The 25,781-nt window shown below is 40.5% G+C and overlaps 1 protein-coding gene across 1 annotated transcript in view; it reads left to right on the top strand.

Annotated features, from left to right (window-relative positions):
- Lrrc40 (leucine rich repeat containing 40) overlaps positions 1-25,781 on the top strand; it is a 36,986-nt gene that overhangs the window by 638 nt on the left and 10,567 nt on the right. The window contains exons 2-10 of the mRNA XM_005083470.4: positions 3,416-3,597; positions 4,476-4,549; positions 5,636-5,765; positions 10,473-10,596; positions 13,257-13,399; positions 14,403-14,575; positions 16,500-16,587; positions 16,703-16,748; positions 24,063-24,171. Of these exons, the coding sequence (XP_005083527.1) occupies positions 3,416-3,597; positions 4,476-4,549; positions 5,636-5,765; positions 10,473-10,596; positions 13,257-13,399; positions 14,403-14,575; positions 16,500-16,587; positions 16,703-16,748; positions 24,063-24,171 (1,069 nt within the window). The remainder of the gene's footprint in view (positions 1-3,415; positions 3,598-4,475; positions 4,550-5,635; positions 5,766-10,472; positions 10,597-13,256; positions 13,400-14,402; positions 14,576-16,499; positions 16,588-16,702; positions 16,749-24,062; positions 24,172-25,781) is intronic.

The raw sequence follows: 25,781 nt of genomic DNA, 5'->3' as shown, positions 1-25,781 counted from the left end.
AAGCCCCCCCCCCCAAAATGCTTGTTGAATGTGATGACTAGTTGTGTCAACTTGATAACCATCAGTGAGGGATTTTCTAGATCCTGTTTTGTCGGCTTGTCTGTGAAGACCCATCTTGATTGATAGTTGGTGTAGGAAAACCTAACCCACTGTAGGCTGAACCAGTCCCTGATTTGGGTCTTGGACTGTATAAGAGTGAGGTGAATACATATATATACATATATATGGTGAATATATATACATATATATATGCATATACGTATATATATATATATATTGTGTGCATGTCTTGATTCACGTCTCCCTCTGTTCTCGAATATGATATGCCTGTCTTGCAAGTTACTTTGACTAGCTGTTACAAGTTAATTCCGCCTTGACTTACTTGCAGTGATGGCCTGCAAATGAAATTGTGAGCTAAAATAAACTTCTCGAATGGGGCGGGGGGGGGGGTTGTTATGGTATTTTTAACACAGCATCTGGAAGGAAGTCTAGGACAGAAATTGGTACCCTAAAAGTAGAGTCATTGCTGTGGTTCCTATGACATTTGAACTGTTTTATGGCTGGGATGTAGAAGGCTTTGGACGTAAGTCTAGGAAAAAGGCACTGAATGCTGTGGGCACAGCTTAATGGGCCGTTCTTTACGGGAAGCTGTAAGATAAGAATGCTGACAGAAATGCAGAAAGCGGAGGTCTGCCTCTTGGTTTCATAGGGAATTAAGGGCTGTGTTGGGAATTGGCTTAGCAGCCATTTGTATTGTATTTTGGTTCTATCCATATCCTGAGTATCTGAGGGAATTTGAATTGAAGATGAGGTACTGGTTTGTTGGGTTGAGATAGTTTCAGGATGAAGACAGTCAGTCGATAGTTGATTTAAAAAAAAAAAAGACCAATACCACTGTAGAGAAGCCTCCCTGCACTGCACCGGCACAATAATAGGAAACTATTTTTCTAGAGTCAGCACAGGTGGGCCTGTGGGTGGGTCTGTGGGGATTGTCTTGACTACGCTAATTCATTTTTTTTATCTCAATCTAAATATCCACTGTTAATTTTTTCAATGTTGCTAACTTTTCCATTCATATTGTTAATGTTCTCATCTGTTTAGCTGACTTTCTTCTCTAAGGCCTAGATTGAAATTATCTGCTTGTTTGTATCTTTTGATTTATTTATAATTTCCTACCAGAAAATTTTAAAGTTTCAGTTGTCATTTTGCCTATTTCAGTATCTGTGATATTTCAGTATCAGTTGCAATTTTTGAAGGGTTGTATTTCCTTGCTTTTCGTGTGTGTGTGTGTGTGTGTGTGTGTGTGTGTGTGTGTTGCATTTGCCCATCTGTTGGTTTGGATATCTAGTCTGCAGTTTTGAAGAGTGTCTTTATATTGAAGAGACTGTTCTTGAAGGCTGAGTCTCCAATACCACTCATCAAGGAAGAAACAGACTGCTGTGATTCCAAAACCACGAAGCCATAAAGATATACGTACATTGAAAATCAGTTATTGCCCACTAATATACCGTCACTGGTTGTTGTAGTTAGGGTTGCTATTGCTGTGAGGAAACACCATGACCAAAAGGAAGTTGGAGAGGAAAGGGGAGGAAGCTAGAGGCAAGAGCTGATGCTGAAGACATGGAGGGGTGCTGCTTACTGCTTGCTCCTCGTGGCTTGCTAAGCCTGTTTTCTTACAGAACCCAGGACAACCTGCCCAGGGGTGACCCCACCTACAATGAGCTGGGCCCTGCCACATCCATCTCTAATTAAGAAAAATACCCTACAGGCCTGTCTATAGCTAAACCTTGATGAAGCATTTTTTCAACAGACTCTCCTCTCCAGCAACTCTAGCTTGTGTCAATTTGACTTAAAACTGGCCAGCACAGGAATATTTCTCCCAAGTGGGGAAAAAAAAAGCATAACAAGTTAGATTAATGTGTTTCGGGAAGAATAACAAACACACAAAATTAAGATACAGCATAGTAAAAATCCTTCCAAACAAACTTGCATTAAAAAAAAAAGATGAGATGATGGAACAACTTTCTGCTCCATGTTTGAATTTTTCCAAAACTTTCCTTCTGTTTGTCTCTGTGGGGCTAGAATCTATTTTCCTTATTTTGACTCTCCTTTACTGGCTCATACAGAGGCAAACCTCCATTCCACCATCCCACTGGGGAGTCTCTGGTAATGATCAGAGATTGCCTTGAGTGGCATTCCAGGTCTGTGGCAGCCTACCTGTAGCTCTGCCTTTGTCTGGGTGGGAAGGTGGGAAGGGTCTTCATACGGATAGGCTACACGGGTGAAGAAGCAGTTTTGCTACCCCCTGTTAATCTTCTTCCTGAAGATTCCAGCAGTACTAGGAACAGAACCCAGGGCCTGCTCGGAGGCGAGCACTCTAGTGGAGCTCCCGCTTCATAGTGACAGTTGCACTCACTAAATTACAGGAGTTACCCCGGTAGAGTAGCAGCTGTGTGCAGTGGGTGAGAAACAGCATTGTGTCTGGTAAAATGGAGAGTGGTGCCAGGGTCAGATACCTTTCATAATGGGAAGTGGCTCCACGGGGTTTAGAGGGCAGAGCTGACATCTGTTGAACCCCGGATTCATTTTCTTGATGCCTCACTCTTCTCACCCACAAAATGGGGATAGCAACAGCACCCGTCTCACAGAGTTGTTAGGAGACTTTAGTGTTCTATTTTGTTTTCAGTGCTAGGGATCAAACTCAGCGTCTCGTGTAAAATGCACATTGCAGTCTGTTTTTTTATTGTTGTTTCTTTGTACCCCCCCCCATAAAATAAATTTACACTGTGTAATTTATGTTTGGTTTATTGGAATTTAAATACTTCTTTTTTTACATTTATTTATTTATCTGCACACTTAGAGGCAAGTCAGGGGAAACTTGCAGGAGTTGGTTTTTCTCCACCATGTATGTTCTGGGGTTCACACTTCCATGGCCAGGCTTGACAACAAATGCACTTACCCATTGTGATGGTTTGAATGAGCATGTCACCCATGAACTCATGTTTGAATGCTTGGTCCTCAGTTGGTAGAGCTTATGAGATACAGCCTTGTTAGAGAAGGTGTGTCACTGATGATGGGCTCAGAGGTTTCAAAAGACTCCTGCATTCCCAGTGTGCCTTTCTCTGCCTCATGGCTGCGGCTCAGGATTCAAGCTCTCATTTACTTCACCATCATGAACTCTGACCGTCTGAAACCATACCCGAGATTAAACACTTTTTTAATAAGCTGCCTTGGTCATAGTGTTTTATCACAGAAATAGGAAAGTAACTAATATACCCACTGAGCTGTCCCCTCAGGTCCTGAAAGTTGCTTGGGTCTCTTAGTAAGCTGAGTATTCAATGAGTGTGTCTCTTAGTGTTCACTTCATTTTTATCTTTTTTCCCTTTTCTCTCTAATGTGGTGGTGATGGAGATAGTCCCTCAATGTGTTTGGAGAATAAATGTGGATGTTCCTGAGGAAGCTAATCAGAATCTTTCATTCAGTTCTACTGAACGATGGTGGGAGCAGACAGATCTGACCAAACTCATCATTTCCAGCAATAAACTTCAGTCTCTCTCTGATGACCTCCGACTCTTGCCTGCCCTCACTGTCCTTGATGTAAGTTGACTATAATTATGGTTATCTTAGTTGAAAAGACTCAATTTAGGTGAAATGGAGTCGCTAAACGTATGCTTTGCTAAATGGGAAACCTTCCTTGCTGAGCTTGTAGAATGCAAGATAAATGACAGTCTGACTCGGAAGGTTGGCTCTGTGTCTCCATGTCCACAGGCCAGGTGTTGGTCCTGGGATTAAATGAGTCAGTGTGTGCAAATAGAACTGGTACTTGGCTTCTCATTTTTTTCCTTGTTGCCTTTTTATTCTAATCACTAAAGCAAGTATAGGACTCAGAGACCTTTAGCATTCTTGTTTTGGAACTTGCCCTCAGACTGAAACCGTTCAACTGAATTTTTTGTTTTTAATTGAGTCTGTTCTGTAGTGTAAGTTGTCCTATCATGTGATAAGTGAAGTATAAAGAATTTATTCCAGAATCTATAGACTTTTAGTGTACTTGTCCGTGTGGAAATGATGGCTATAAGTAGTGTCCTTCTTGGAGGTGTTTTGTCTGTAAAATAACAAAGAACCTTGTACTCTGAGGTTCTTTCTACTGTAAAGACAGTATGAATCTGTGAGAACGTAAAGCTCTTCTGCCTGCTCACGTCTATTCTGTGTGTGACATGAGCAGACCTCAGAGCACTGCTGCCAGCGTTCTGCCTCTTGAGTTTTCTGAAAGCCTACTCAGGTCAAATTTGTGTTTGTCTCTTCATTTTGGTAATGTTTAAATGAATAACTTGTTACTTCACAGTCTCTGAGCAGCAGATTACTAATCACCTCACACATTGCCACTGAGTTTGAGGAACGGGTTTAGTGAATAATTTTGTCCCATGGGAAAGCTCAAATATTGTGAGAGTGTTGACTTTGTTTTGTAATCATTTTAGATACATGATAACCAGCTGACGTCTCTTCCTTCAGCTATAAGAGAGCTGGACAATCTTCAGAAACTTAATGTCAGGTAAAGTGTGCACCTGTTTCTAGGATTGCAGTTAGAGTGGTCTGACCCCGAAACCCCTCTTCACATAGAAAGCCATCTGGGGCTGTAGTGTGGCCCAGTGGGAGGAACACCTACAAGATTCCAGATCCTACCCCAGCATCAAATCTTTACTGGGATTAAAGGTGTGCACCACCATGCCTTGAAATTGGTAAAGGTTAACTCCAGTTTAAAACACAGAAAAGTGCACTAATTTTATGCTGTACAAAAGCACAGCTGGCTTTTGAAACCATGATCTTCTGTTTACTAGACAGGTGCTTTAACCAACTAAGTCACTGTACCAAAGCCTCATTTATCTCTTAACTACTAGGAAGTGTATTGTCTTTACTAGTGTTTTTACATCAGAAGAGTTCACCTATAAAGGTCAAGCAAATATAGAGTCAAATTGAGTGTAGCCAAAGCTGCCAGACCTGAAAGTAGAAATAAGAGTTTTTGTTTTGAATGTGAAATTAAAACCCAACCTTCATATCATATACAGCTTCAGGGGCTGGAGAAATGGGTCAACAGTTAAGAACATTGTGTACTCTTCTGGAGGATCTGGGTTCAGTTTCCAAAGGCAGCTCACATCTATCCACAACTCCAGTTTCAGGGTAGCCAACACTCTTCTTGCCTTGGTGCACACCAGACACACAGACGTACATGGAGTATAACACCTATGCACATAAAAATAAATGAATATTGGAAGAATATGAATACACACACACACACACAGTTGTAATGTGTATGTGAACTTATTTTCAGGAACAACATAAAAATTTAAGAGCCCAATAGGTCCCTTTCTCATCTCATGTTAAATAAGCAGATTATAAGCAAGCAACCAAAAGTTTACAAATTATTCGTTGCTGGTTTTCTTTCAAATCGTAGCTTTGTTGACTTAGATTGCTGCTGAAGAGTATATTTTGGAGATGTGAATCTTGATAAACACTTGGACAGATAGCAACATTTGATTGTTACAATGATTCCACGTGGTTAGTTGACAAAAAATGCCTTTGGTAAATGTTTCTTACATAGTCTACCAAGTCACTCAACATTTGTTTTCTTACCTAATAGCCATAACAGACTGAACATGCTTCCAGAAGAAATTACAAGTTTAAAAAACCTGAAGGTGCTGCACCTCCAGCACAATGAACTGACGTGTATACCCGAAGGCTTTGAGCACCTTTCCAGCTTAGAAGATTTAGTAAGTGGTGATTCTTTGATTTCTCCATGATTTGAGGCTGCTGGGAAGACTTTTTACTAGGCTGAAGAAATAAATGTATGATTCAAATTGTAGGACACAGACAGATTTTATGAGTAGCTTACCAGAAATTATTTTAATTAGATTGTTGAATTACTAACAGTTTTTCTGTGTTATCAAATGAAGGTTAAGTTATACTTAAGGCATGGAGTTTGGAACAGAAACAGTCAACATAATTTTATTATTCAGAGACTCTTCTTTCCTTTCCTTTCTTTTCCTTTTCTTTCTTTTTTTCTTTTCTTTTTGGAAGAGGGCATCAGATCTTCATAACTTCAGTTCCAGAGCATCCAACACTCTCTTCTGGATACCAGCGCATAACTGGAGTTACAGAGAGTTGTAGGTGCTGGAAACCAAACCTGAGCCTTCTCCAAGAACATTCAGAGTTCTTAACAGTTCATCCAGTCCCTATCCCAGAGGTTTTATACCTTAACAGAATAGAGGAAAGCAGTCTTCAAAGTTCTTTTTTCCTGTCTTCTCTATATTATACTTTCTATGTTACCCAATGGCCCCACTGCCCTGCATATTCCAATCTCTTCAATGCTTAGTTTACTCCAGTCTTCTTATTGGCACCTTTTCTGGCAAAGCTTCCATGCTGTCTGTTTCATCTTCCTTAATGAGAGTCAGCCATAAGTCAGTACAGTATTGTTTTAATTATTTTAAGAATAAAAGCCATAGACAATTTGTTTTGGCTTTATAGATGGCAAGTTAAGTAGGTCAGACCCTTAATACAGTAGGAAACCGAGGCTTATCCAACAATAGGAAATTTGCCCCAAGCCATGCAACTGAAAAAGAATGAAATTAAAATTTAAAGATGTCCGTTTCCCTCCAAAGCACATTCCTGTTTTCTCCTTTACAACAGGATGAGACTCTACCATGAGATGTGTGAGCTGAAAGGTTCGGTTCTCTCACTGAGAGGCTCCAGTCCATATAAGTGCTCTCACTTTCATACTGGGCTCTTGTTCTTGAACTGGCATGTTTTAGAAAACTGATTTATCATTTTAGTCTCAAGTCTTATTTCTTACTAATGGAGATGTTATTTCTGAGTGTTTAAGTATTCTGTATACCTTCATATATCTGTCATTTGTGCTTGTGTTTAAAATTAAAAATTGTCTTTCAATCTGATCAGATTGGAAGTAAGGTTTGGGAAGTAAAAGGTGTTTATAGATAAAATGAAAGAAAGGAGGGAGCCATCAGATTTTCATGTAAAAATTTTAATTTTGTAAGTTTATAGAAAAATTTTTAAGTATATTTTTGTTCATGTGTGGATTTTTGTGTGAGCGTGTGCCATATTTATGCAGGTGTGGAAAGTGTTGGAGTCCTTGAAGCTGAAGTTACAGGTGGTTGTGGGTGCTGGGAATTGAATTGGGTCTTCTGAACAGCAGCTAGCTTGCTCTCTTGACTGTTGAGCTGTTTCTCTAGTTCCAAAAGTTGTTTTTTTATTTTGCTTTTCTTAAATAAAGATCATCATTTAGAGGTGGAAGTTAAAAAGATACCTTGTAATAAGTGAAGTTTTTTTTCTACTTAATGTGTTGCCAGAAGTTGTTTGTATAATGAAAGGATATTCCAATTGAGATTTTTTTCTTACATGTTCAATATTAAATAAAATTTCAATGTGGGAAATACATCAAAACAGATTAAAATATAAACACCTGTAATCATTTAGGCTGATATTTCCTGACATTAAGTAGAACTTACTTAACACAACAGTACTAAGTAAAAATTTGTTGAAAGAATGGCTTGACATAAATACATATCAGTTTCTATATCATATTTGCTTTTAAAAATTTGCTGTAGGTGTTTGGTATGTACCACTTGTGTGCCTGGTGCCTGCAGAAACTATGTACAGGGAGTTGTGAGCTGCTATTTGGGTACTGGAAATAGAACCTGTGTCCTTTTCAAGAGCAGCAAGTTCTCTTAACTGCTGAACCAACCCTCCAGCTCAAGTGTTCTGATGTAATAATTAAATATTTGGCATCTTAATACTGTTTAGAAGTTAGAAGGAGTTTTATAAAAATAATTTGAGTTCTTCACATGGTTTTAGAAATTCTTAATTCCTTTGTTAGGAACTCTTCATTGTCAATAATTAGGTCATTTTGGAATACTTTTTGGGATTATGCAAAGACTGTAAAAATACAGTAGAGTTCCCAAATGCCCTTCAACCTGACTTCCAATTTTATTTTTTGAGAATACCATCTATATTCTTGGAAATTTTTTCACATGTATACAATGTATCCTAATCATACACACCCCAACTTTTTTACTTCCTAGACACTCCCATCTTATGCCCCCACATTTGTATTTCCTTTCCTCTCTTTCTTTTGTGTAACTCGGGAGTCCAGTTAGTGCTACCTGTTGGAATGTTGGCTTGATCATGTGCAGGCGACCACAGCTGCTGTGAGTTGCGTGGCTGCGCCGTGTTCAGAAAACAGTCTTTCCTCCTCATCCCCCAGCTCTCACATCTAATCTGCCCACTTCTTCCTCAGTGCTCCTGAGCTTTGAACGAATGCTGTGTATGTCTGATTCAGGGCTGAGCACGCATTTTTCTCAGCACTTAGACTAGTTGTGTTCGCATTAACTGCTGCCCACTGCAAGAAGCCTGTCTAGTCGAGAGTAGCACTTACCTATGATTATAAACATTTAGAAGGCAGCATAGCAGTGTGGCCGTTCAGCAAAACCACAGCAGTAAGTTCCCCTACCTCACAGCCTTGGGCATTTGACCATGTTTACAATGGCAGCAAGAATTCTCTTCCATGGAGCAGGCCTCATATCCAAGCATAAAACTGTCGTTACCCTCATGACAGTCAAGCCACCACTGTAGGTACATCTTGCCTAGCAGGTCAGTATTGCAGCGTGCAGGGTCCAATGCTGGGTAAGCTCATTGTATCCTTTCAGTCCCCAATAGCTGCACCTTCTAGCATTCTGAAAGCTAGCCAATGTGGAGGAAGTTTCCTATTCAATCCAGATTATCTTTGCCCTGCAACCAATGTATGATGTGTTCAGCAATAGGGTCTTACCATCTAGTTATGGTGGACAGCCAAAAGCAATGACAATAGCATGTGCTCCTTTGGGGACCTTTGAGACTGCCCTGACTAATAACTCATAGGGAAGTTGAGGAGGGACACTGAACCACACCAAGTATTCAGGGAAGGGAAGTCATATGATACTTCATTAGAGAGAGAGAAGTTACATGAGAGGCTAAGAACTGACGTCAGAGCTCTGCTGCTCTTGGAACTCCACCGAAACCCCAAGAGAGAGCGTGACCCCTCCTTCCTTGACCTTTATCTCTGCCTCCCCCCAAGTACCTGTGACCACCCACAAATAGGTGTGGTCAATGCTACAGGTACATGAGATCTCTACCTACAGGAGGTAAGCTACGCCTGGTACTGAGATTTTTTTTTTAATGACCCATGTCTTCTGGAGGCATCAATGTCTACCATTGCAAGGCACCCTGTGCTAAAACGCCCTTTTCTTTAAATTTCTCTCTCTCTCCCTCTCTCTCTCTCTCTCTCCCTCCCTCCCTCCCTCCCTCCCTCCCTCCCCCTCTCTCTCTCTCTCTCTCACACACACACACACACACACACACCAACATATATGGTTTTATTCTTAATTGTATGTATGTATGTATATATGTATGTATGCATATGGGTATGTGCATGCAAGTGGGTGCCTGTGGGGGCCAGAAGAGGGCATTGGATCACCTGGACTTATAGTTATAGGTGGTTGATGTTAAGAGAAGCTTTTTCCTTTGCTAGCCGCTTTGGTATATCCCCCGCCAGCCGCCTGGGCTCTGCCACATTCTAGTCCCCAAATAATCACACAAGACGCTGTATTAATTATGAAGCTGTTGGCCTTGCTTGTCTCTTACTGGCTAGCTCTGCTTTAAGCAATTACCCCATGATTGTTAATCTAAGTATGTTTCTTACCGGAGAATAGTTCCAGGCTTCCTACCCCCATGGCGTTACATGTTGACTCTCTTGTGTTTCTCCTTCCCAGAATCCTCCTGGACTCCTAGCCCCACCTATCTAGATTCCTATAGGCTCAACAGTACTTTATTGACAAATAACAGGCAAATAACAGGACTTCCCCAACAGGTTGAGAGCTGCCTAACATGGGTACTGGAACCCAAAGTCAGGTCCTCTGCAAGAACAGTATGAGCTCTTGACCAGTTCACTTACACAGTACTGGGATTTTGTTCTGTTTTGTTTTGTTTTTGGTAAGGATTTTTCACACACCCTAGTTTTGTTGAACCCACCCCCCATTCTCTCTGCTTCTCCATGCCCCTTCCATATCCTTAATTAACCCTTTAACTTCCAGATTTCTCTTACCTTCTTTTGTATCCCATGTTCTACTGCAGAAGGTTGCATAGTGAGAGGTATGACTTGGGATCAGTAAACACTGTCATTTAAAATTCTTCTGAAGTAAGAGCTGCTTTTAATTCCTGCCCATGACTTTGATGGACACATAGTAGACCTGCAGGTGTTGAAGAGGAGCGTTTGAATGAATCCTGGTCTATGAGACCGTGGCTGACACTGAAAATACCTGCTCCTCTGAAGTTATCATAAATTCATTCTTAACTCTGAAATTGCTTTCATGTGTATCTGTTTACTGCTATCTGCTCATTTATAGATTCATTCTGTTCTCTTTTTAAAGGATCTTTCAAACAATCGTCTTGCAACTGTGCCTGCTGGCTTTGCTTTGCTGTCCAGTCTGCTGCGACTCAACCTTTCCAGTAACCAGCTGAAGACTTTGCCAGCCGAAATAAGCAGAATGCAAAGTAAATCTCCATATTAAATACTGTATGAATTCAAGGTTAATGCAACTTTCTTTTAGAAAAATAATAAGATAATTATAGAGAAGTAGTTAATTTTTTATTATTGTAAATGCAAATGATAGTTAATAAGATTTTCTCCTGCCTAAATAATGACCACCAGAAGACAAGTAGGCCTATGACAGAATGAAAGTGTGGATGGGGGTAGAGGAGAAGGACGCACTGGGAAACCGATGAAGATTCTGCTTCGTGCTATCTTAGTGTGTTTATTCACCATCCCTTCCTTCTCAGCTGACTCCACCTGTGACGTTTGGGGACACAGCTGTAGCTTCCCAGAGGCTTGGAAGTAGTGATTTCAAGTAGGAATCCCGTTTTGCCTGATTGCCTAGGTTGTTAATCCTCTTTTAAAAAATAATGAAATATAAAAAGTTAGTGCTCTTGATCGTGTTGCAGAGATAGCATTAAAGGGCACAAGTACACTTTGGTGCCTCTGTATTTGTATTCTTGACTATCCCAAAGCTCTTAATTTGGAATGTAAAACCTTTTTTGTATAAAGGCAGAAAAGGGGTTAGTGTTTCTGGGTTCATGACTGCACCACACCACTCATTGTAGACTGCCAAAGCTAGTTTTTTTGTTGTTGTTGTTGTTTGTGGGTTTTTTTTTTTTTTTGCTAATAATCTGTGAGACTTTTTGGAGGAAATAAAATTATAAATTACATATTGAGAAATTGATGACGATTTTGAAGTATGCTCTCTCATGTAACTCAGGCTAGCCTCAGACTTCTTGATCTTCCTGTTTCCACCTCCCTATTGCTGGATTACATGGTGCAGTTGTTCATATTTTTAAGTCTCTGTTTTATGAAAGAAGTCAAGATGTGATTTTTCTACAAGTGATTGTAGATAAGTTTGAATTAAATTGTCTTTGATGTTTTACTTTAACCCTGCTATTATTTTGGGCATGCCTTGACTGTAGACACCAGTACATAAGATACTACTTATCTTTGCCATTTTCAGTAATGTTGCTACACTGAACTAAGCAATGTGTAACCAGAAGGACAATATAAGGAGCTTGGCCTCTTCCCTCTTTCCTGCCAAGGTCAAACTCAGAACCTTGTGTGTGTTAGGCAGATGCTACTGCTGAGCCAGCCAGAAGCATACTTTTTGTTTTTGTTTTGTTTTGTTTTCACAACTGGAGCATGCCAAGACAGCATCAGAGCTCATACGACATCCTGTTCCCAGCCATGCTTCCCTCTACTTCACACAGGACATCTGCTTGTTATTCCTTACTGGTGAACAGAGCAGCCAGTCAGTGCTCTTACCTGCTTAGCTGTCTACTCACCCCTACAATAAACTTATGTTTATAGAATTTCCTAGATTTAAGTGGATCCGTTTATCACTCCCCCTCTCTCCCTGCCCACTATTCTAGTCAAGTAATAGATAAACTGCTGGGGCAGGATTAAACTTTCAGTAATATAAGCTTTTATTAGAAGTTAAAAATAGTAGTACAACTTTTTTTTTTTTTAAAGAAAGTGGTTAGCTTCTCCAAATACTGAATGAAAAGGAATTGAAGGTGGCATATCAGTGTAGTTTTGGATTATGTTAAAATTGACAACTTGAAGTTAGGAAAATAAGTTACAAAATGTGTATTGTTTATTCCAGTTCAACTGAAGGGTTGAGGATGAATTTTTTTTGAAAACCATTTTCAGTCTTAAACTGGAAGAGTCTATAATATAGTTAAGGGAGAGAATTCCTTGTGAAATCCTTAAAGACTACTCCCCCTCTTCCCCCCATTTTTTTATGGAGAAGAAAGGCACGCAGCAAGAATGGCAGTTTGCTCCTGCCGTCCCAGCAGTCAGAAGAGGTTTAGGAATCCAGGTCTGAAGCCAGCTTAGGCCACATAGTGGGGAGGACAGACACCATCTCCAAAAACAAATGAATGAAGAAGAAATATCCAGGAGATGCTAAAAGTAAAGCCTTTCTTGAATTACAGGGTTTGATCTTGTTATACACATTAGCTTAGGTGTTAGGGAAAGCATGTTGGAGCTAGGGAGATGCTCAGTTGGCAGAATACTTTCATACGAGCATGAGGTTCTGAGTTTGGATCCCCAGAACACATGTGAAATCTCAGGGCAGGGGAAGTGGTGACAGGAAGTGGTCTAATTGTTTGAGGTTCTGTCTCAAAAAATGAGGTAGCCTAGATAGAAGATACTGAACAGAAGCATCTGTTCTTCACATGTACAAATGTGTACCTTTATGTAAACATACACGTGTACGTTACACACAAAATTGGACACAGAAAAGAAGACAGAAAAGGAAGAGGCAGCGTGGATAGATAAAAGAGTGGGAAGGAGTATATAGGAGTCAAAGGCTTTCATAAAAATGCAAATCTATCTAAGCCGCATTTCCTCATTCAACAAGTATGCATGCATATTTAGATGCCTCTAATTACACTAAGCTCTTTTAAAGAGGAGTAATTGAGAGCAGTATTTAACATCATGTCTCTTTAAATGTAAAAATCAAATTTCATTTAGTTCAAAGACACATGAATGTATTTGATTGTCATATTTATAGGAACAGACTCAGAAGTTTTCTTGTGACATGTTTATTGTGGTCTGACATCTTTCTGTGTTAAAATATTTTTTTATTGTCTTTGAATATGTATTGTAGGATTAAAGCATTTGGATTGTGACTCCAATCTCCTGGAGACTGTGCCTCCTGACATGGGCAGCATGGAATCACTGGAATTGCTTTATTTGCGGAGAAATAAATTACGTGTTCTACCTGATTTTCCTTCCTCTAGGCAACTAAAGGTACTATTTAGTTAATAGTTACACTACTGTATGTTTTCTAAAAGTTGTATGAATTTGAGGTTTTTAAAAAGTAGCTAATCTTTGGTCGTAAGTATTCAATGAGTGGTATTTTTCTTTGTTGATACTTCTCAAAGTGCTGATAAATTGTTGGTAATGAAAAGAAATAATCATTTTCAGGAGTAGGGGTTGAGTACTTCATGTGGTGAGTTGTTTGCGGCTGAAGAAAGGCCTTGTGAGGTGAGGTGCTTTGCTGTGCTGTGCTGTGGGAGGCCCCTTGGCACATCAGGGAAGGCGTAGGCCTCATTCTTATGTTTTTGGTTGTGAGCCTAGCCTGTAACGGCTGAGCCATCTCTCCAGCCTGTAGGCCTCATTCTTTAGGTTGCCACCTTTCAGGTTTACCCAGTTGCAGTGACATTTCCAGAATTTATCTTCTGGCTCTGAGTATAACATTAATGCTGCCTCCTCTATTTGCTGTGCCTTAGTTCTCTTTTAGTGTCAAGAAAGTTTCTTTTAAATAGACTCATGGTGAACTTTAAAAAGTGCTGGGAAATTCCATGGAAATACTATGGTAAATTTCTGCTGGTAATTTTGGATTCTGTTAGGAAGGCGGTGTATGTAGTGCTCTCTGGTGATAATTCTCTAACATGCTTGTTACCATGGAAACAGTTTTGAATAGGTTAATTTGTTTTGTAACTGTTTTTTTTATCAGTATTGTGTCTAATTTTAAACTTTTATTTCTGTAATTGAAATTAGTAAACTGTTTCTCTGCTTTCGTGTTGTAAAGTATGTTTCTGCCAGGTTGTACAATAATTATTTTGAGATTGTCAGGAAAATGTTTTCCTTTCATCATATTTTAGCTTTAAAATAGGTTGTATCTAAATACCATGATGACTACAATGTTGACTTTTCTGTGTGTTGCAGTGATTTAAAACTAAGAGTGTTCACACTTGTTTTCATTGTTTAGTATAAAGCTGAATGAAATTTCTTGTACCTGGTTTCATAGGAGTTGCACCTAGGTGAAAACCAGATCGAAATGTTAGGGGCAGAGCATCTTCAGCACCTGCAGGCCATCCTTGTGCTGGATCTGAGGGGCAACAAGCTCCGGTCTGTTCCTGAGGAAATGGCCCTGCTGCAGTCTTTGGAAAGGCTCGACTTGAGCAACAATGATATTAGTAGGTATGCTTAAAGATTAAATGCCCAGAAATTAGAATTCATTCTGCATTGGACTGTAATTCATTTTTGTAAGTTCTTTAAAAAAATCAACTATTATGTGTTGAGTAGTGTACAGAGAAAGATTAGTTTTCTTTCTTGGCAGCCATGTTAATACATTTTTGGTTTTCTGAGACAGGGTTTCCCTGGGTAACTCAGGGTATCCTAGAACTCTCTTTGTAGACCAGGCTGGCCTCAAGCTCCCAGATATCCACCTGCCTCTGCCTCCCAAGTGCTGGGATTAAAGGCGTGCGCCACCACCGCCTGGCTACATTTCAGAACTCTTAAGGACTGTTTTGAATCTTTTTTATGCATGGCTTATCTCCACATGCTTATTATCCATGCTTTGACAGAACAAATGCTTTATGGGTGTCTGTTGGGCTTGAATGATGAACATGGAATTGAGAGAAACATAAGTACTTGGGTGACAAAAGGATTTATGGTTAAAGAACCTAGACAGGACCAGGATTAGTGTGAAGCAAGTTAGCTGCCTAGTGCATACACATCCAAGAGCGTGGTGGTGCTCAGTACCAGGCAGTGTTGAGTTCTAGCAGCTGATCTGTAAACTAGGATGTTATGCTTGCCTGGCAGGGCAGACACCATGATCCAAAGGTACATTTCCCAGGGAGAGGCTTATCCATTGCCCTCGAGATGTCATGACCCTGGAGGTCTGCGTTCACACTTACCCCACAAGGTAGGTAGGTAGGTAGGTAGGTAGGTAGGTAGGTAGGTAGGTAGGATGTTTGATTTCATATGAAAGTTGTTGTGTATGATCCATACGTCAGGAGGAAACAGTACACACACAGCTTTGGGAATCTAAATAGGGTCCATGTAGAGAAGTCTAAGAATTTAGGCCAGACAATCAGTTTTAATTGGTTCAAAGCCACCAACACACACCATGAAGACACTGCCCTGAGTGCGAGCCCATTAAAGCAGCCAGTTGATGGTAGCGAGCATGATGCTTTGGAAAGGGGTTTGTGGGTGGCCGGCTTTAAAATGACCTGTCAGTTTAGCTCAGTGGTACTTGTCACATTTCTCTGTCCAGTTTGTTGGCAGCCATGTGATAAAGCCTTTGAGGAGGCTGCAGTGGCATTGTGGGGGAGGGGATGGAGGTGAGGGGAGATGAACCAGGAGAAGTTGTCTTTAGTAGCTGATGGCTGACTGTGTTGGAGTTGGAGAAGAGCAGAGTGAGACAGAAAGAATGGTGAAAAGTTGCAGAGCATGATGCTTAGAAAGGATTAGCCTGGAAATCATAAGGAGATGAGACTTTCAGGGTTATATAGCAAGGGCTCACGTGAGGTTTTGAACAGGGTGGAGGAGGTCTGATTCCCAGCCTTGGTAGCTGTTGGCACCCTCCATACTTTATGACATGGGACCCTCATTGCTGCTGGGGCTGCTTGTCAGTAGATGGCCAGCCTTCTCGTGCCCATTTTCCATTGGATGGCTGTTTACTGGGTTGGTTTGGGCTCGTGTGAAAAGCAGGGAAGGAGAAAACAAATTGTGAAGCACCATTGAATTAGAATCTTAAACAGTGAGAGCCTGGAATTTGCTGTAGTTTTTGGAGGTGCCCTTCTGTAATTGAGTGAAGTCTGATTTGTCATTGGGCTGAGATTGTTCATGGCTGGTTGTGTCAGCATCCCTGTGTGAGCACTGGGCAGAGAGAGCAGATGCTTTAGAGTGTGTGTCCTTCAGCAGCTTCAGTGTGAAGTTGGAAATGTATCTGGCTGTCTCTTTGTGTGTTTAGCATTTGAAGGGAAAACTTTAGGTCTATTCATGGCTCTTCCTTGAGATTATTACATGATACATTGTTGCCGTCTGTTACCTTGTAGTCATGCTTTTGATTGAGTTAGACTTACATGTAATGTTTTCCTGAAATCAATGTGTTCTGTAGTTTGCCCTGCTCTTTGGGAAACCTTCACTTGAAATTCCTGGCACTAGAAGGAAATCCTCTAAGAACCGTTCGAAGAGAAATTATAGCTGTAAGTACTATTAGAATTTAGCACCTTATTTTTAATTTAAAATTTAGATGTACTTGTTGATGCACAAAACTTTCAAGTGTGTCTTGCTAACAGTGAGCCTCTCTCCACCTTTCAGAAAGGAACTCAAGAAGTTCTAAAATACCTGCGAAGCAAGATCAAAGGTACTGCCATTTCCTCCTGTGTTTTGAAGGAAAGTATAAAAAGTGATGATGTTAATGGGACATAAACCTAAGTGTTCTTTGGATATGGATATTAGAGTAAGAGTACCTGGTGTTTGTGGTTCAAGTTCTGTATTCATACAGGCTGTCACATATAAGAGTGCTTGAGGGACTGGAGAGAGGGCTCAGCAGTAAAGAGCACTTGCTGCTCTTGTAGAGGACCCAGGTTTGTTTCCCAGCACCTACATAGCAGCTCACCACGGGAACCAGTGCTGTCTTCTGGCCTTCGCAGGCACCAGGTATGCACATGGGACACATACATACATGCAGGCAAAATGCTTATATACACAAAACAAAAAAAAAAAACATTTTTAGAAGTTCCTGAATTCGTGATTGTGATGCTTTGTCCTTTGGATTTATGTTGAAAGGTATCAGTTATTAGGAGCCATTACAAAGTTTAATTTTTTTCCTTTATTTTTTATTTTATGCGTATGGGTGCTGCCTACATGTATGTATATACACATGTGCATGCAATGCTGCAGAGGCCAGAAGAGGGCTTGGGTTCTCTGGGAACTGGAGTTACAGATGGTTGTGAACATTGTGTGGGTTCTGAGAACTGAATCCAGGTCCTCTGCAAGAGCAGCCAGTGCTCCTAACCACTGAGCACCTCTTCAGCCCCTGATAGAATAGTCTGGTGATTATATATCTAGCACTATAGCTCTGAAAAAGGAGTAAGCTTTACTTTGAAAAAAAATGGTGCCCTGGGTTCTGACTCATGGTAAAAGTTATAGCAAGGCATTAACACACACCAAAGATGAGAGCTGTAGACAGAAATTTCTGTCTTATCCAGTCCCACAGCCGTTTAGTCCCAAATAAACGTACTGAGTCTTAATGTTAATTATAAACTGCTTGGCCGATGGCTCAGGCTTCTTATTGGCTAGCTCTCTCTTAATTATTAACCCATTTCTATTAATGTATGTGTTTCCACTTGGTCTTGGCTTACCGGTGATGCCTGGGCCTCTTGCTTTCTTGGCATCCTTCACTCAAGTCTCACTCTCTCCATTCCTCTTCCCAGAATTATCCTAATGTGGTCGCCCTGCCTATACTTTTTTTCTAGCTGCATCCTACTTCTTTATTGGCTGAAACAGCTTTATTCATCAACAAATAAGAGAAACATATATTCACAGTATATGGAAGGACGTCTCCCATCATCTCTTCTTTTCTGTCTAAATACAAAGGAAGGTTCTAACTTTAATGTAGTAAAATTATATATCACAAAAGAGTCATCAATCAAAAACTATAGTCAACAATATTTAATTCATTTACATTTGGCAAAATTTAAAGAAAATATTTTATCATCTATCCTGTCTTTGTGAGTCTAAAGTTTTTTTTATGTAACTTTTCTTTTTATCATAACTAAGGAAAACCATAACCATAACTATCTGTCTTCAACTCCATCAAAGACCCCAGAAAGATAATATACAAACTCCAGAATTGACAGACATCTCGCTGCCTGGACAGTCACCCAAAGTTCCTCTGTAACGTTGAGTCATCCCTCTTCAGCCCATAGGCTCAGAATGTCTGGCAGACTTTTTGATGAAGCAGGAACCTTGAAGGTCCTATCCCTTGGCAAGTTCAGCAGTCACTTTTTTTTGTAACCTGCTTGTCCAGTTTGAATAATGTGCTGTCAAGCAGTCCAGGCAAATCCTGGCTGTAGGAGTCTGTGAGGCTGCAGGGTCTCAGCTGTTTTGGGTGTTGGATCACCTGGGCCACTGCTTCAGGGGGTCTTGCTTGATCAAACCATATTAGTCTGGAAGGAATCCACAGCTTTTCATCTTCTGTGGAAACAAAAGCAGAACCTTTTTTCCAAAGTAACAAGTCCTTAGAGTTAAATTTTGAAGCCAAGGCATTTTCAAAATAAATAGGTTGGATTAGTCCAGCAGCATTTATAATCAAATGTCTTTTAGCAGGTGTTGCTCCTTCCTCAGCAATCAAACAATTCAAAGACAACACAATAGCATACAGTATCCAGACTCATATTCACAGCATGTGAAAAGACATCCCCCATCAGAGAGCAATTTTTAACAGTATACTTACATTTTTATTGTTTAAGACAGGGTCTCATGATTGAAATCCAGGCTGTCCTGGAACTTGCTATGTAGGTGAGACTAGCCTCTAACTCATAGAGAGCTTCTTGCCTCTGCCTCCCAAGTGCTGAGAATAAAGGCATCATCGCTAACTTATCAGTGTCTTAGTATGTTGTTGACAGTGTGATACATCTCAGCTTGTACATCATGTTCATCATTTTAGTGTAAAGTACAATTGAAGAACAAGCTAACCCTGATAGTTATCACTGCGTAACAAACCACCCCAGAACTTCACGTGCTACTGTGTGGGTCACACACATCCCATGTACATGTGTGGCGCTCAGAGGACAGCTTGTAAGGTTAGTTCTCTTCTACCATGTTGATTCTAGGGATCAAACTCAGGCTATCAGGCTTGGTGGTACACACATTTACCTGCTGAGTCATCTTGCCTGCCCTAAAGATTGGTGTTTTTCTTTTGTTTTCCTGGGTGCTTGGTTTTAAATTTTTACTTATTACTATGTGTAGAAGGGGAAACTGGTATGTTGAGGTCAGAGGTGACTTTCAGGACTGTTCTCTCTTTTCAACTTTACATGGGTTCCTGGGATGGTCAACAAAGTTGTGTGATGAGCTCTTTATACCTATTGAGCCATCTCACCAGCCCTCAAATTTTTAATAGATTAAAAACAAAACAAACAAACCAAGTCTTGGCATATTGGTGTATGTATGTGGATACATCACTTGGGGGCAAGTAGGGTCAGTTGAAAGTCCTCCTTCCCTATACGGTGCCTTCCTGGATATGTGCGAGGCCAACCTGTGCTACTTGAGGACCTGTCTCAAAAACAAAAAGCCACATGAAATTCACAGAGATACTAACTACAGACATGTTTCTGTTAAACAACTTCTATTCATATGTGAACAAAGAAACCATATATACAGCTTTATTCTTTCCAGAAACTACATAAGCAGAAAAGTTGGGAGTTCAAGCACACCTTTATTCCAAGACTCAGGAGGCAGATGCAGAGGCAGACAGATCTCTGTGAGTTCAAGGCCAGCCTGGTCTACACAGTGAGTTCTAGGCCAGTCAGGCCTACACAGTGAGAGCTTGTATTTTTTTTTTATTGGAAGTTGAATATAACTTAGTTTGCTTGGAATGCTTGGCAGTATATGGCATGACATAAGCGAGAGAAGGTCACTGCTGATGTTTTAGAGGTTGAAGCCGAGCTGAGGGCAATTGACTTAACAATTTCTGGATTCGCTATGTGTACACAGTATCACTTGAATTACTGGAAATAGGTTTGGATGCAGAGGAGGGCTAGTGTTACAGTCAACCCACCATTGCTGGTTTTGAAGATGGAGGAAGAAGAGTGTGGACCAAGGGATGTGTGCATCTTCTTAAAGCTGGGAAGGGAATAAAACAAATTCTTCCCTCATAGGAAGGCAGCTCCTTTCCCTCTAATCTATTCAGACCCATCTTAGAATTGTGAAGGACCCTTCAAATGACTGCCTTTAGGTGATGCATAAATGAAGTCCTGGGCTTGATCCTAAGCTCTGAGAACATTCATAATCAATAAAAACAAATGTCACTTGAATTTATGAAGGTTTGTTAAAGTAACCATAGAGAACTTCCTACAAGCTGGTAATAAATGGTGCAGTTTGTGTCCTGTTTTCAATAGCATTGCAGGCTTGTGCTTATGAGCAGTATTTGAACCACCATCATATTCCCAGGCTTAGGGCAGAGCAGACCAGCCATGCTTTCTCACTGAGTATTTTTGGTCTTTTCTACTCCCAGTGCCTGATACTGTGATAGCTAGAACACAGAAGCATTGTTAATGGTCTATGGGTTAAGCTCGGGCGGTGGTACCCACCTTTAATTCCAGCATTTAGGAGACAGAGGCAGGCGGATCTCTGTGAATTCAAGGCCAGCCTGGTCTACAGAGTGAGTTCCAGGACAGCCAGAGTCCCTGTCTTGGAATAACAACAGTAAAAGCAGCTAAATAGTTTTTGGGGTAAGTGAGTGAATCTGTCATAGTGAAATCTGGATGTGGGATTACTAGTACCTATGCATTATTGACTTAATTTATTTTTTCTTTTTGGTGATTGAAAAAAGAAATTTCCTCCTTCTTAGGCCTCTCAGAAAGATGACATCCATTTTCCTTTCAACAGAAGATAGATAATAAATCAAGCACTGACATACTCTTCAAAGTGAAATAGGCTTACAAAGGTGGCAAATTCTCTTAAATTCTTTTTGGTAAAAACTGTTGTTTCTGACTTCCTTCTCATCTCCCCTCAGAGCATTGTTGACATGTCTGGATTGCATGGATTTCCACTCCTCCCATGAAAATATACTGTCAGCCTGTGTCTGACACTGGGTGCCCTGCGCTCTGCATACCCTTTATCTTCCTTTGCCCTCCTCCTGTCTCACCAAGTGAATGACAGGAAATACCTTTCCATGTTTTTCCCTCCAGATTTACAGGAGTCCTCTTTTTGACCACACGTGTTCCTCTCAGCCACATGCACTTTTTTTTTTAACATAAAGTATAAATCCCAAATTTTTTCAAGGTGTTGTTTTTCTAACGTCTTTATGAAGCCGCCGTGTTTATATACATGGCTTTGATGGAGGTTGTGGTGCAGCACCAGCAGGCCTAAATTCTGGCCGGGTGTTTGGTACTTCCGGGCTTCACAAGATCGATTACTGACTGCCTTGCTATGAATGGCACAGCTCGTGCAGTCATGCAGCTTGACATAGAGTTTGGGAAGCACCTAAGTGTTGAAGGCACTCCCTTCAGATTTGTCCCTGACAGCATCAGCCTCAGCAGTGGTTTGCTTGCTTGTTTTTTTCCTGGTTTTTTTGGGACAGGGTTTCTCTGTGTGTCTTTGGCTGTCCAGGTTCTCAGTCTGTAGATGGCTGGACTCGTAGATGGCTCTGCCTCCTGATGACTGGCATTAAAGGCGAGCACCACCACACCTTGCTGTGAATGACTAACTGATGGTCTTGTCCTGGGGCACGCACCGGGCACAGTTTGTACATCGAATTGTCTGTACATGGCCGTGGCCTTTTTTTTTTTTCTCTTCTTTTAACCAGACTGAAATCCACTCAGACTGCATTCTCTCCCAAAGTGCGAGAAGAAGGCCACAGCCCTCTTTGGCATGACCATTGTTTCTTCTCTTTTGGACTTCTTGGAGCCAAGACCCGAAAGAGCACCATTAGCACTTTTAACAACTTATCTCCCTGGAAACTTAAAGTTCTTTGTTTCTACTATTGTGAAATTTTATTCATTGTATTCATTTAGTGGGTCTTTTCAATTCGAAAATTTTAAAGTTTTTTTTTTCTTTTGTCCTGCGCAGGGTTTAAAGTAAGTGTAAAGATATATAGTGAAAGTGAATTCTGTAAGGCTTTTTTTTTAATGATTTCATAGTATGGCTTATCTTATGCAATTTTGGCAATACATTACATATTTTTTTACAGTAGTATGACCAGGGGCTGGAAAGATTACTCCATGGTTAAGAGCACTGGCTGCTTTTCCAGAGGACCAGGTTCCATTTCAGGAAATCACATGGTGATTCAAAGATGTAATTCTGGCCCCTGGGGGATCTGGTGCCCTCTTTTGGACTCTGACAGTATTGCATGCAGGCAAAACAGAGGCATAAAAATTAAAATTAAAAAATTTAAAGTTATATAAAGGAATATGACCAAACTGCTAGAGAAGTTATAAATAACAAAGCATTTAATTCATAATTTTTTTATTTCTGTTGATGCTGTTTGTTCTGTTTTATTCATGTTGTGTTTGCGTGGGCCATAATTGTTTAATCATTTTCTCAAAGTAGATACTGTTGATTCGCAGTAATGTACATGCATATATTTTAATTCTTGGGTAATGAGCAGTTGATACACTTAACGCAAGAGAAATGCACTTGCTTATCTAGCATATCCCTCAGGTGCTCATAGGATGACTCTGGGCTGACACAAGGTCAGTGACACTGCTAATTCTTTGGGTTGTTGTGTGTGTTTTATGTTGTTGATTTGTGCTCTCTCTCTCTCTCTCTCTTTTTTTTTTTTTGGTTTTTTGGTTTTTTGTTTTTTGTTTTTTGTTTTTGGTTTTTTACGAGACAGGGTTTCTCTGTATTGTTTTGGAGGCTGTTGGTCCAGCCCGGCCTCGAACTCACAGAGATCCGCCTGCCTCTGCCTCCTGAGTGCTGGGATTAAAGGCGTGGGCCACCACCGCCCGGCGATTTGTTCTAACTATGTAACTCAAGCTGACTTTGGCAGGAGAGCACCTGCCTTAAATTCTGGGGAGGTTAAACATCTGCATCACTTGGCTTAGCAGTTTTGTCTCATTTTCTTGTTTTTGAAATGAGGTCTCTTTGCACATGCAGGCCTTCAGTTCTTCATGTAACTGAGTATGCCTGGGGCTCTGGGGAGCTCTGGGATCACAGCCCTCACCCCCACACTCCTCCTCTTTACTTTCTTTAGCCTTTTCTGCATGTGAGTGAACTTGGAGACATCCCATCCTCTCAATTTGTTATTTCTGGGTTTCTGAGTCTTAATGAAACCATTTCTTAACCACTGAGCGACCTTTCCAGCCCCAACAAAACCATGTCTTTCCATGTGTAGGCTTCTGTTTGCTGCTACTTCTGTGGCTCTTGTTGCTTTTGCTATAGGACAACTATCTGTTTCTGCTTGGTAAGGTAGTTGAATGTGTGAGTGTATGCACATAGCGGGAAAATACCTTGGTGTTTGCCTATAAAACATCCTAATGATATAATATCCAAATCTACATTATACAAATTGCCAGATTTTAAATGAGTGGAAATAATTAGCTTTATTGTATTCTAAATGAAAAGATAGAAAGATAGGTACAATATTTGGTAGATATTTGAGGGAAATATTTTTTGATGTTGGCAGGGTCCTTTCACTGAGCCATATTTTGCTGAAGAGAAAGAATTTCTTGCTAGGTGCTGTAGTTGTTCTATGAATAGTCTTTCTAAAGAAGTAGCTAACTTTCCCTGCAGTGGGATGATTTTGGGTGATGTGGTTGGGCAGCATTTGAAGCCATACTGCAACTTAATATGTTCTTAAATGAGGTTTGAGTTATTGGGAATAAAATATATGACTGTGTACTGTATTATCAATACTATCTAGAAATTATGGATACTTTTCTTACATGTTGTTAATGATTTAAAGATGGCTTTGTAACAGTAATATTCACTTTATATAACTATTCTTTTCCAGATGATGGGACCAGTCAAAATGATTCTGTTCCTGAGACTGCCATGACGCTGCCAAGTGAATCCAGAGTCAATGTCCATGCTATAGTCACACTAAAACTGCTAGACTATAGGTATGCAGTCTGTCTTAGTTACTGTTCTATTGCTGTGACAAAACACCATGACCAAGGCTACATATAAAACAAAGCATTTAATTTGGGACTCACAGTTATTCTCATGGTTGTAGAGAGGTAAGAGTCTACAACCATCATGGTAGGTAGCATGGCAACAAGCAGGCAGGCATAGCGCTAGAGCAACATAAAGCAGAGAGAGAGAGACGCAGAGAGAGAGACACACAGAGAGAGACACACACACACACACACACACACACACACACACACACACACACACACACACAGAGAGAGAGAGAGAGAGAGAGAGAGAGAGAGAGAGAGAGAGAGAGAGAGAGAGAGAGAGAGAGAGAGAGAGAGAGAGAGAATGCACCGGAGAACATGTGTGTGCGCGTGCTAACTGGTGTGGCTTTTGAATCCTCAAAGCACCCTCCTACCCACCCAGTGGCACTCCTTTTCCAGTAAGTTTATACCTCCTAATCCTTCCCAAATAGTTCTGCTCATTCAAATACATGGAGTCTCATTCAAACCATTACACAGTCCATGCGCAAACATTGAAAATATAGGCAATGTCCATGCTGTGGTCACACTAAGGCTACTAAGTACAGATGTGCAGTCCATTGGCACAGCATTGCAAGGCCCATAGGAAGGTTTTAAAAGACAGTCCTTCAGAGAAAGTATAGCTAGTGAGAAGACAGTCTGTCATGGGGCAGATTTCCATAGAGTCTTCAACTCTATCTGAGACCCCAGAAGGGTGAAATGTCACTTAACAACAGAGGCATCTGACTGCCTGTACAGTCACCCAGAGTTCCTTTCTAACGTTGGGGCATCCAACTTTGACCTACAGGTCTAGTATATCTGGCAGGCATTTCTGAGAAGCAGGGGATTTTAAAGGACCGCCCTACTTTGTCTTGATAAAGATTGGCAGTTGCTTTCTTTTGCATCCTCCTGGTCCAGTTTGGACAGTATATTGTCAGCAATTGAGGCAAGGGCAGTTTCTTTGTCAAAATGGCTAGCTTTTACCCTAAAGAAAACAAACTCCATATGGAGGTTCTTCAGTGCCCATTATCTTTTCTGAAGTAGTTTGATGCTACAAGAGCAGATGTGTATCATTGATATGAGAGGTTTTAGGTTATTAAACATATTAAATGCCATATTCTGTAGGTCTCTCAGGTGCTTAGAGACCATCTATCTATCTATCTATCTATCTATCTATCTATCTATCATCTATCTATCTAAATATATCTTTGTATGACCTCAAAAACATACCTAATATGGCTGTAAATTTGACTAGTATAGATGACTATTAATCTATATTCTTTTTGGGTTTTTTTGAGACAGGTTTCTCTATGTAGCTTTGGAGCCTATCCTGGAACTTGCTTTGTATACCAGGCTTACCTTGAATTCACATAGATCTGCCTGTCTCTGCTTCCTGAGTGCTTAGATTAAAGGCATGTCCCACCACTGCCAATCTGATCTATATTTCTTGATTATATGTTACATTTTTAAATGAACTGCATAATTACAGTGCCCTAAACAAAAGTAGAAACTTACATATAGTATTACAAAATTAACCTTAAATTTGTATTAATAAAGCAAAATCCATGCCACTG

Source organism: Mesocricetus auratus, unplaced genomic scaffold (assembly GCF_017639785.1).
Source record: "Mesocricetus auratus isolate SY011 unplaced genomic scaffold, BCM_Maur_2.0 Super-Scaffold_100009, whole genome shotgun sequence".
Lineage (NCBI taxonomy): Eukaryota > Metazoa > Chordata > Mammalia > Rodentia > Cricetidae > Mesocricetus > Mesocricetus auratus.
This window is presented reverse-complemented; position numbering and strand designations above follow the sequence as displayed.